General features: G+C 38.5%; 1 protein-coding gene across 4 annotated transcripts in view; it reads left to right on the top strand.

The window, feature by feature from the left end:
* Positions 1-12,740, top strand: part of pcsk6 (proprotein convertase subtilisin/kexin type 6) — a 91,499-nt gene that overhangs the window by 21,981 nt on the left and 56,778 nt on the right. For all 4 annotated transcript variants that reach the window (XM_053635606.1, XM_053635605.1, XM_053635607.1 and 1 more), the window contains 2 exons: positions 3,891-3,979; positions 11,315-11,487. In XM_053635606.1, the coding sequence (XP_053491581.1) occupies positions 3,891-3,979; positions 11,315-11,487 (262 nt within the window). The remainder of the gene's footprint in view (positions 1-3,890; positions 3,980-11,314; positions 11,488-12,740) is intronic.

Below are 12,740 nucleotides of genomic sequence, written 5' to 3'. Positions count from 1 at the left end.
GTCTCACATTGTGCTTGAATCCCAGAATTTGAATTTAATAGTTCAGAACCTTCTTATGTCATAATAGTTGAGAACAGAGAAAATTTTGATGGTATGATCACTAGACCCATTCATAGTCTTTATGAAGACACCAAAAGTTATCAGCCATTATTGTTTACATTGTGTTAATTGAAGCATGAAAAAATGCTGATCTTTCTTTCCTGGGTATTCACAGTAATAACAGTGATGAACTTATAATAATTTATTCGACTGAGCATCATCAACATCACTTAAATACTGAAAACTCACAGAATATGCATTATACATCAATCTCAACTTGAATATTATCCACAATTCTGTCATTTACAGGGAGTTCATCAAAAAAAGCTTGACTGAGTGGTCCAGAAAACTTTTTTAGACACTGAATGTTGTATTTCGCACGTGACACTGGAAGACGCTCCGTATTCTTTGGTTTATCAGTCTGTTGAGGATATTCATCCATGTTGTTTGATCTAGTACTGAAGTTTGCCGAGAGCAATTACTAACGAGATATGTTGAAGAAATTTGACAGTAAGTTAACAATGAAATTCACTCAGCTGGGCGTCCGCCATTACTCAAAGCCTATTAGCTGATTTCGATCCTGTGACTGGACTGTGATCATTTTCTCACAGTAGGCTATGGACTCTGATCATTTTTCCATAGCATGGCTTTATTTTAAATGGAAAATTTTGTGACCCTGATCTTTCTATCATCCAAGTACATTTATGAGATCATTCTTCAATGCTCAATCAACAGCCGTGGATGCACAACTCCAAAAATACAGTTTTGTGTCTCTGATCGTTTCTTCATTGTGGACTTCATATATATTTTTTGTTAAATGGATCAAAACATATTCAAATGAGATGTTTTAAAATGAAACAATTTGGTTATTCGCGTGCATTCACAAATATCACGATCGTTCATTGATGGATTTTATTTAAAATTTATTTACAAATGAAATGATAATTTGCAAAAACCTATGAGTTGTAGAGAAGTTTGTCACGAATCGTGACGGAGCAGAGATAGGACGGATGCAAGTGCCGGATGAACAGTTGTTTATTAGAAAGAGAGACAGGCAGACAAACCCAAAACGTGATCCAAAACGTAATCCACAAACATGCAAGAGGTCAGGCGATTGGCAAACAGGCATACACGGTGCAAGGCAGGAATCTAGGTCGATAAACAACACAAGAAACGAACTATGACGAGGGACTGGAAGCGGATAATCCAGCGCGAACTAACTCTAAACATGGACCGTGACTATGAATACGCTACGAACTTAACTAACTCTAAAGTATTAATCTTCCGCGTTGTGTGCTGGGAGGCGCGCGGTATATATGCGGACATAATCAGCGTCTAAACTGCTAGCAGCTGAGAGCAATACAGACCCACGTGAAATCCCAGCCAATGACAGAACAGGGAGGAGACATGACAGAAACATAAACAAAACACACGTGCCCAGATGTCATTACGGTCAACAACGGAAAAGCAGGTGCTCGCGCATTCGCGCTTAGAGCACGCTGCTTAAAGGGGGTATCGTGACAAAGTTCAAGTGTCACATTGATGGATAAAATAAACAAAAGATAATTCAGTGATTCATATTAAATGTTGCACCAACAATAAAATGTAAAAAAAAAAATTAATCTTGAAATGTTTTCATAAAATTTTAAATGTCCACTGTTAAATATTAATAAAATAAAGCAACATATATAAATATATAGCCTATAATTGTTGTGGAGTGAGGGGGTCCTTGTGGACTGTTTGAAATATGCTAGGGGTCCAGAGCTCACAAAAGCCTGAGAACCACTGGTCTAGTGTATGAATTTTAGAAAAGTAACATCGTCTCAATTGGAACACGTTAGTTTTTTTACTAACCAGAATTATAAGCTGTTTCCTAGTCAGTGGCACATGAGGTTATACGCACGTAATGTGATGCTTTAGCAGATACCCGGAGTCAACGACACTAACTTTCTTCAGTTTACTGTTTGTGTCAGCGTTACCTTTTACTCCCAACATGACCTCAGTCACCATCAGACGGAGGCGAAATCATCAAGTGACTGAGGAAGAAAGTGTGCAACTTCCCAGCTCTCTAAGGCAGAGGGCATTTTATACTAAACACCATGGAGAAGATAAAACTTTATAAAGGGGAGTTTGTGTAGCAGGGAAGCACGACAGTGATGCACGAGCACAAACTTATGTTTGTATCCGAAATGCTCCACTGTGTGCAAGGGGTTGGGGAAACTGGTGCAAGTTGCTTAAAAGGTTTAGTGTAATTTAAGTTTATTGTCATTATATACTGTATTTGCGCGCTTGCAGTGTAACGTCTGTCATTTATTATAACGGAAGTGATCTATTAGTAACGAGACCTGTTGCTCCTCACTCGCAGTGGGAATGCAAGTAAGATCTGTAATGTCTAATTAAAACACTATGATCAAAAGTAAAACAATATTCCTAAAAGCAGTGAGTAACAGAAACCATAAGGTGCAGTGAAAGAGAGTTTTTATTATTAATTTAGGACTGTAGTTTAATTCAGTGCTTTTTGTGCATCCATAAAAAAGCAATGCATAAATACTATTATATAATATTATATATAAAAGTTTATATTATATATAAGTATTTATGCATTACTTTTTATGGATGCAAACAAAGCACAGAATTAAACTACTAAACTACCTAAATGAATAATATATATTCTGGTGTGTGTCTGTGTGTATTGGGTTATTTTCTGTCTTATATAATTGAACAAACAGTTGTGTAAAGTTTTAGTCTGATGTTTATATTTGTAACACTCAGTTTGTGGATTTTATTTTAAATAAACAAAAAAAGGGTACTGAAAGTGTGACGCCCACCCCACACCCACCCCAACACCCCCCCACACCCACCCCAACACCCCCCCCCCGCCACCCCGCCCCATCCGATTTTATTCTTCTGCACTATTTAATTGTTCCACGAGGTGGCAACAGTGACCCAGGGCCGTTGATTCTGAAGATAGTTGAAGAAAAAAACGAACTAAACGGAAGAGACGGAAATGAGTGCAGGTTAGAAAGTACCCGCATTTGTATAACTCTAGCCTTAAAGTGTATAAGGATTTATATATGGGTGCTAATCGTGGCAAGAGATTGCCCAAGCATTGTTCTTTGTGTTGTTGTGATTCTTCTTCGTTGTCGTCCTTCACACCAAAAGACCTGCTTTACTGCTCTGTACTGACTCTTTTAGGCCAGGAGGGGTAGTGCAAGTTGTCGTAATGTGCATGCGTCGACCGCCTGTGTACGTGTACATGTCAAATGGAGTATGCTTTGAAAGGCTATGCGTACATCTGTGCGCCTGTGTAGAACAACGAACTATACCAGAGGCTTTAGGGTCTAGCTGTGATGTGCCTGCTCCCCTGTGTGGTTCTGTGTTTGATCAGTGTTCTTCTGTCTGCAGGGTGTTGCATATGTTTGCTAGAAGCTATTTCTCAAAAAACTGACAGGACAAAAATCTGTGAGCTCCACCAGTAATAATTGTATTACACCTCCTCCCCATATTAAACAACTCTAGTCTGAATAGAGCTTCATTTATTTTTATCTTGCCCAACCATTCCTTTAAAGGATTAGTAGATGTGCTCGGTAGAAGTCCCAGGTCACTTTGATTTAAATGCTTGTTTTATCAGCAGAACTGCAATATGTTCAAGGCTGTCATATTCATTTAAGTTGTTTCTCAAAACACTATGCTTTTCTTTTATCATTCTGCTGCTAGCAATCGTAATGAGACTGCATACAGGCCAATCGGGTGCTTTTGCATGTCATGATAAACTCATTAGGGAATGACGATCAGGGGATGCATACTTATTAGTACTGACTTCATTATGAATCTGTCTGTCTGAATCACAGGCATGGGACCCGATGTGCTGGGGAGGTGGCTGCTGTGGCTAACAACTCACACTGCGTTGTGGGTATTGCCCACAACGCCCGAATTGGAGGTATGTTGATTTCCCAAAAAATTAATTGCCTTGCTTGCACTGTTTTATTTCTAAATGTTAGTGCACATATCAACTAATTCTGGATTTGTTTTACTCTGAGATGTTTTAGATGTGTGCAGGCTATTGTCTTTAAGCAACTTTGGTAACACTTTATTTCAGCAGTCTGCTTTTAGATAATCTACAGTCATGAAAGCAGTCAATATCCTCTCAGTTGACTGTCCTGAACAAGCCGTAAGCCATATAGTCATAATTTATATCAATAAAATACACATTTCCTATTAGCCAAATAAGCAAAAATAAATAAACATATAAAATAAATCAACAAAGCATCTGTGGAGTATTTAGACTTTAGTGTATGTTTCAACAATTGTTCTGTTTATTCATGTATGCATGGCTATATCTGTAGACATTTAACAAACTATCAACTGACTAATAGGTCAGATAGGAATAGTGTCATTAAAAACTACTGGATAGTCATGTGATTATTAGGAATAGACCATCCAGAGTGTTATAAAAACATTACTCACTACAAAAAATAAAGAGGTGTGATTCAGCGGCCCTGTAGGATTTGAGTTTGTTACATTCAAGAAAGATTAGAAAAGTTTGATGGACACATTATCAGTATCTACTACAAATCTGGGAAACAGTGCTGCTGCGAGTCAAAATGGGGTCCTTTTAAGATGCATTTCATTAAAATGCCTGTATGATTTTCTGTCAAGATTTTCTTCTAATAATGATAGAGAGCGATCATTTAGGAATGATGAGAAACACACACCATGGATCTCATTTATCAGTCTTTTAGTGAAGTTATGTGTAAATGTAAGCCAAACAAAACAAAAAGTTTCTGCTGGATTTTTGGGGAAATGCTGATTTTTCGTTGTACTCGTGTGGGTATGTTTAGAATCTGCAAAGTGCAATGCGTGGTCCTGACTCAGCTCATTTGCATTTAGTGACGCCCACAAAACTCCATAAAAGTTCAAGTGTGCAGACAGCTGGGAGCTGGGATTTTCTCGAATACCAAGTTTCTTGTGTAAATGCTTGTATGAACGATTTATGAATAAATCCGTTCGTATCCAGCTTCATAAATGAGGCCCAATGAATATACAAGATAAAAGTTTTTTTTACTGAATTCATTAAATTTAATTTAATTTTTGGAAACTCCAGCAGAGATATGTTGCCCTGGTGTTCCCACCAAAGAATGAGAAAGAAAAGCATCTTCCAATGCCTGAACTGTGTGGGCTAGTTTCAAATCTTTGACCTGGCTACTCTGTCTATGAGCTTTATACAAGAGCCACATGAAAGTAACAGCATTGCGCTCATGTGATATTTTTTGTTTCTTCCTGCGGGATCCCAATCCCAATGCACACAGGCTGCGTTCGAAATCGTGTACCGTGACAGTACCTACTGCATTCTATTCATTGCATGCTGCTGGGCCGTTGATACAGTACATACTGACCAGTATACGTGTGTAGCATGAATACAGTCTGGACATACTACATCCGCCATGTTGGCATCGTCATGTGACCTACAACTTAAAAAGAGCCACCATTTTTTATTCTGATAGCTCTTCCGTGCCAGTCCCATTGGCTTATGGGATAGCGCATTATCCATTGGTTCCCTACTGCAGAATCTAAGAGGAAGCAGTAGATCATCCAGTATTTCTCGCCTACTGCTTTATGAATACTGAGAATTTGGACATACTACTCCTTTGGCATACCACTTTTTGCCTGTTGTATAGTAGGGTAGTAGGGATATTCGGATGCAGCCCTGGTCTCAACGTGATGTTTTCTGGCAAGCTTCCTGTTGAAGCTGAAGAAGGCATGACTTTTATATTATTGCCTGCTTTACCTTCAATGATCAGGAACTGCCTATGATGTCAGCTTTTTCTTGTTTGCTGAAAGCTTTCACACTTCTGGTGTGAAAGCACTGGTGCAGATTTCTTACCTGCTCAGTTGTTTTAAGCACATATAAATGTGTGCTATGGTCTTCAGGTACAATTAATAGCCTCACAAAAACACCGCAGAGGTTTTAATGAATATTATATCTTTAGCTCGTCCATGAACTCTTACCCACTCTGCCATCTGCTCACATTTCTCATGATGTGTCTTAAGAAATGTCTCATATATTTCTTTCACAGACATGTCAGTACTCATGAGGTGTTTAATTTACTGAGGTTTGGCCAATTGGCGTCAACCGGTTATGTGCATGTTTTTCCCCTCTGAAGACCAAGTGTAAATTAATATGACGTGTTACTTGGAGCACTATAGGTGATGTTGTCAGGTGCCTGGTTTTCCCACACAATTGGACTCCTTTTGAACTTTGTATTGCTGCAAACCCAATTTGCCTGCTATCCATCCTAAATAGTATCCGAGATTAGAATTAATGTGTCCCAAATCGTAGTACGTTGAAATTAGTATCCTCTTCTGTTAAGTATGATGTATTAGTATGTCCCAGTGTTTGCATACCCTTTTGCTACACACTCAAGTGTATGTAGTTTTGTAGCTGATAAATGTTTATTTTGAAATTGATGCATGCAACACGTTCCAAAAAAGTTGGGACGGGGCAATTTAGAACTAATAGCGATTTGACCAATGTTCCCACTAAGCTAATGTTCTCACCGTATACAGACTAATTGAAGGTCCCGCGGAGCACAATTTTAGGCTGTGTGCAAAAAATTTACTGGTAGGCGAGCATCCAGTGAGCAGAAATGACAAAACGTAAAAGAAGCAACGTTACTTCTACAGCCTCTTAAGAAAAATGTTAGCTTGACTTTCAAACAAGAATGGCTAAATGAAATGGTTCAAATGGATACAAGTGATGGTCCTGGTAAGACAGTTAAAATGTCTGACATATTTAGTTACGGAGCTAGTGGGGTCGTGTGCAAAGTTTGCTCTGAGGCTAAAATCAAAGGAGAGTTTTCCACCAGAAAAACGTGGACCGAGTGGAAACTTGACTACCTAAAATGCCACTTAACACCAAAAGGTCACATCAGGGAACTTCGATGAACCAGCTTTTTGGTGAGAATCGAGAGAAAAGCATATTCACCTTGCCAATAAGAACAAGTCCAACCCTGAACAAATCAAAATATTGATCGATAACGTGCTACTTGCCATCAAAATGAACGTAAAAACAAAAACATAACGGAGTCACTGCAATACTGAGACGACAGATACCGCACCTTACGGAGCAACGTTGTGTTGCTCATGGAGAGGATTTGGGAATTGATGATGCTTGGACAGGTCTTTGACGAAGGAAGTGGAAACACTGCTTAGAACAGTTTATTCAATATTTAGTAGGTCTTCTGTGAAGAAAAGCAAATTCAAAGAACTGGCAAATGTTTTAGAGGTGGATTCACTGTCAGACCTTTGACTGAGGTAGGTTGGCTGTCATGTTGCCAAGCTGTAAATGTGTTTTTGCACAAGTACTGAACGAAAGAGGCTGACAACGGCGACCCGATTGCAACAACATTCTCCAAAGACAAATTGGTAGGATTTTGGGCATTTCAACTTCTATTGTGCACGATATAATTAAAAGATTCAAGGAATCTGGTCAAATCTCGGTGTGTAAAGGGGAAGGCCGAAAACCACTTCTGAATGCACGTGATCTCTGATCCCTCTGTTGTCACTGTCTTCAAAACCGTCATGAGTCTGTAATAGATATCCTGACATGGGCTCGGGAATACTTTGGTAAACCTTTGTCAGGCAACACCATTCGCCGCTGCATCCACAGATGCAAGTTAAAGCTTTACTATGTAAAGCAGAAGCCATACATCAACACTGTCCAGAAGGGCAGCTGACTTCTGGGCTCAGTCTCATCTGAGATGGACAGTAGCACAGTAGAATCGTGTTTTGTGGTCCGACGAGTCAACATATCAAATTGTTTTTGGACAAAACAGCCGTCGTGTTCTCCGGGCTAAAGAGGGAAAAGCTGTTCTCAGCATCAGGTAAAAAGCCAGCATCTGTCATGATATGGGGGTGTATCAGTGCCCATGGCATGGGTAACTTGCACATCTCTGAGGGCAACATTAATGCAGAAAGATATGTACACATTTCAGAGCAACATATGCTGCCATCCAGAGCAGGACAACGCCAAACCACATTCTGCCTGGATTACAAGTGCATGGTTGAGAGTGCTAGCATGGCCTGCCTGCAGTCCTGACCTGTCTTGGATTGAGAATGTGTGGTGCATTATGAAGCGCAAAATAAGGCAACAAAGGCCCTGTACAGTTGCGCAGCTGAAAAAATGCATAATGGATGAATGGGGGAAAATTCCACTTGTTAAACTTAACCAACTGGTGTCTTCACTCAGCGACCAAACACTTAATACGTGTTATTAAAAGAAAAGGTGATGCTACACAGTGGTAAACAGTCAACTGTCCCAACTTTTGTGGAGTGTGCTGCAGACATCAGATTTGAAATGAGTGTATATTTTCAAAAATAAATTAAATTCACAAAGTAAAACATCAAATAATTTGTTAATAATGTGTTTTCAATATAGTACAGGGTGAACTGAATTTTCAAATGACTCTTTTTTTTCAAATAAGGATTTTTTTTTTGCATTTTCCATACTGTCCCAACTTTTTCGGAACTGGGGCTGTAAAATAACATATTCTGAAGAGGAAGAAAGTAGTATGATAATTACTGAGTCATCTTTTACTCATATCTGATCAGGTTTTTCTCATGAGAAAGTCCTCATTCGCATGACACCCTTTAAACTGTTATCATTTTTGTGTGGCTCATTTTTAACTAAAAATAATACCAGGGATAACACAGCAGCATGATATTGCATAATTACTGATATACATCTATCCAGACAAATTACATATACAGTTTTCACCATGAATGTTCAGCACAAATGCAGATATCTAAATCAGATTGAATGAATGATGAATGATTACTAAAGCAAGCAATGTTCCCCAAAACCTTGTGGTTAATGGAGACATGGCAGAGGCATGACAGTAGGCTTTCCCTGAGCCATAATAAATATTTTTGAAACTCAATTCCTGTGCAGACGCCAATCTAACTAAAACCTAAAAGTGCACATTTACAGGAGACTATCTGCCATAATTAGCGGCTTACAAATGAATCAGTCTTTCCCTTGAGGGAAAGAAGTGTTGAGATCCTGTTTACCCGGTGCTATTTTGGAAACAGCAAATCAGTTTGCAGTGAAACGCAGCTTGTTAAGGGCGAGGATACATGAGAGAGACGCATTGATCCTCATGCACAATTTCACACACACACACACACACACACACACACACACACACACATGTCTTTATGGGGTATTTCCTGCAGCTACCCCTACCCCTCAGTAACCAGTTAACTCGTTTAGGTCTTTAAATAAAAGTTATAGCTGGAGTAAAAAAGCAATTTTCCTTCTGGGGACAAGACAAATGTCCCCACAAGATCAAAAATGTCATATATAACAATCATTATGGGTACATTGTGGGGCACACCCACTGTTTCTCACTATAACTCTCCTACATATGTATACGTCCTAAGTTAACCTAATGATTTTTTCTCAAGGATATAGGAGTAGAGTCATAGCTTGCAGGTGTGGATTTGATTTTGTGCTCTATGCATACAATCGCTTATTAGTACTCTCACTTTTCTAGCTCCAAGAGCTCCTAACATATGTTGTCAAATCCTGCAGAGGTTGGGTGGAGGCACCTGCAGGGGCCGGATGAGCTCGGCTCACATGCGCGAGCACACATGCTCTGCAAGTCTGTATTTAACTCTAAACACCACCGCAACATACACTAGTGAGCTGGTAATTAATCTGATTAATCTGTTTATAACAAGGCTGTGCAGCTTTGGCAGGTGGGCCATTTTAGAACACACACTGGTGCTTAATCACTGAAGTTGTGTAGAAATAAGCACCGATTTCAGGCACGGAGCAATGTACAAACATAAGCGTGTCTGATTCATGAAACTGTCCAACAGCATGAAAACAAGCAGTGATTTGAGCACAGTTGCTGAATCAGCCTCAGCTGTGTGGAAACAACTCCTGCACACAAGTCAGTTATGTACATGTCATATGCATATGATATGTCTCTAATTTATATATTTTTCCTGCTCACAATTTTTAAAAAAAACTGAAACAATTACATAGTGTACCAGAGGGCATAATAATATTATAAGCTGTTCAGTGGGGAACTGCTTGCCAGCAGTAGCAATCTGGAAACTCAGCTGGATGGTGGATCATTAAGTGATTCTGCAGTAACGCGCAGTAAACAAAAAAACATAACGGTACATCTTCAGTATAATCCTTTCACAAATTGGTGGTCATATGTCCATATGGCCAGCATTTTCTCTGTTCATATGTTCTGATTCGTATGTCTTTTGGCTCATTTCCCATTTTATTGGGGAGAAAAAGAGTTATAACTTGTATGAGTTATACAAGCATAATAACGTACAAGCATAATCTGATGTTAAATTCTGGAGCTCCTATGCAAAGTGCCTAAAGGTTGGCAAGTTTAGTAATATAACATAATCAGAGTAAATGTAACTGGATATCATGGCAGTGTAACAGACGTAACAGTGTAAAATATTTTGGGATAATGAGCCAATAAAAGGAAAGCGTTCAGCAGGCTTTTCATCCAAGACCCATGGAAATAAATAAATAAATGCAGAATAAAATCCAAATCAAATTGCAATAGAGTTTGAATTAGATATTTTCAGATGATAATGTAGTTGTGCTTTGATATTAAATCTGGAAATGCAGATTATTCCTGTTATTTGACACAATTATTTATTTTAAAATTAAATTTCTCATTTTAACATTTGTATACAAAAGAGTTGGGCATGTGATAGATGTGATTTACAGTGATAGAGAGACATTCATTACTTGCACAAAACTGAAGAAGCAAACTTCTGACACTGAACATGTTTTGGTTTATAGTCTGCATTTTAGTTTAGTGAAATTGTGTAAAAAAAATTTTTGTTGAACTTTTCCTTTAGAATAATATTCTAGGGGACATTAAAGCATTCAAATGTACAAAATCTATCCATTAAAGCTTGTGGTTCAAATATAATCCATGTACCTCAGTAAAGATGGTGAGAATGTTCTGTTTTCGATGCATGCAGAGAATTTTCACACTGATAAAGCTGAGAAAGGCTTTAGTTGCAATTACAACACAGCAAAATCCCTAGTGTTGCATGAACTCTTTCAGTGTTCAGCTGTGTCCAATTGGACATGAATAAACACTGTAGGTGTTAATTCAACACTGTGGATTTTACTGTGAATATATTTTTGAATTAGTTTTTTCCCTAATATGTGCCTATTTGTGAACATGTGTTTGCATCTTTCTGTATATGTATGTGGGTGTTCTCATAGGCATTCGGATGCTGGATGGGGATGTCACTGATGTGGTGGAGGCCAAGTCGCTTGGGATTCGGCCCGACTACATTGACATTTACAGTGCCAGCTGGGGCCCTGATGATGATGGGAAGACCGTGGATGGTCCAGGCCCACTGGCCAAACAGGCCTTTGAAGTGGGCATTAAAAAGGTCATTTATACACAAGGATACACACACATATACACAGCCCTGTCATTAGTTTACATGAATCATACTCATGTTTAGTTAACTAGTGATCAGGATACATGGACGACAATATGGAGGAAAAATAGTTAAATAGTTAAAAGTTTAGTTAAAGGATTCAAAATTAATGAGAATTTGCCTGTTTATACTATGCTGTGTTCTGCAGCTTTTTTATACTTGAGTATTTGCATTATCCTAATTGTGATGCTATATTAATGCTTTTAGTTGTGCATTATGGGAAGGTTACTAGAAGGTAGACTACTATTAGTGCCAACATAACATTAAGAATCCCCTAGTCCCAGTGATCAGCAATTAACTACTGACTCATAGAAGGTTTCTATTTTTCTCCATGTTTTTTAAATTATAGTGAAGACATCAAAACTATGAAATCACACATATGGGATTATGTAGTAACCAAAACAGATGAAAAGTAGGCTTGATGAGAGCTTTGCACACTCTTAGAGTTATCTCAGCAGATTGATGACTGAGTCACCTGGGATCATTTTCCAGCAGGAAGTTGGCAATTGGCTTTTTTGAAACTACTACTTCTTCTTATAAACTAATTTGAAGCATAAGTCTCCAGTTCATCAAACTGCACTTTAAGAGTCCAGCATGGTTTGGTGCTTTCCCTGCTTCAACATACGTACTAAACTTGGGTTAAATGAGATGTCTTGCTTACCTACCTGAGTTAATTTAGGTGTCTTTCAGTATGAAAAACACCTAACTGTGTTGGTGTGAGTATTGCAGACAGGACATGAGTGTGTAAAATCATTGTGTATTTTATTGGGGGTAATTCCATTAATCATCTTCATTCTTCCAGACAGGGGAGAATAGTCAGACAACATAATCTGAAGGTAATCCATAATCATTAACAAGAAAACAAGCACAGGTCAAAACCAGGAAGTCTTAATAAGAAATACAAAACAAGGAAACAAAGGTATAGACAGCTCAGAAACACACAATAACATTGACAAGAGTTTGCAATGAAGCAAAGACACAAGAGGGTACAAACTAATCAAGGGATGAAGGCACACTCCTGTTATTGGAAAACACCAATAACAGGACATGGGCTGACATAAGACTCAAATCATTACAAAGGCATATGAAAATGTAAAAGAAACACATGGAAGGAAAATCAGAACAAAACAAGAACAGCTCTGAGAGGTGGTATTCAGGGTAGTTGAGTTAAACACTAGTTCATTAGAATGTCAACTCAAACT

The sequence above is a fragment of the Ictalurus furcatus genome, chromosome 10, assembly GCF_023375685.1.
Source record: "Ictalurus furcatus strain D&B chromosome 10, Billie_1.0, whole genome shotgun sequence".
Lineage (NCBI taxonomy): Eukaryota > Metazoa > Chordata > Actinopteri > Siluriformes > Ictaluridae > Ictalurus > Ictalurus furcatus.
Note: the sequence above shows the minus strand (reverse complement) of the source record. Positions and strands in the feature narration are given on the sequence as shown.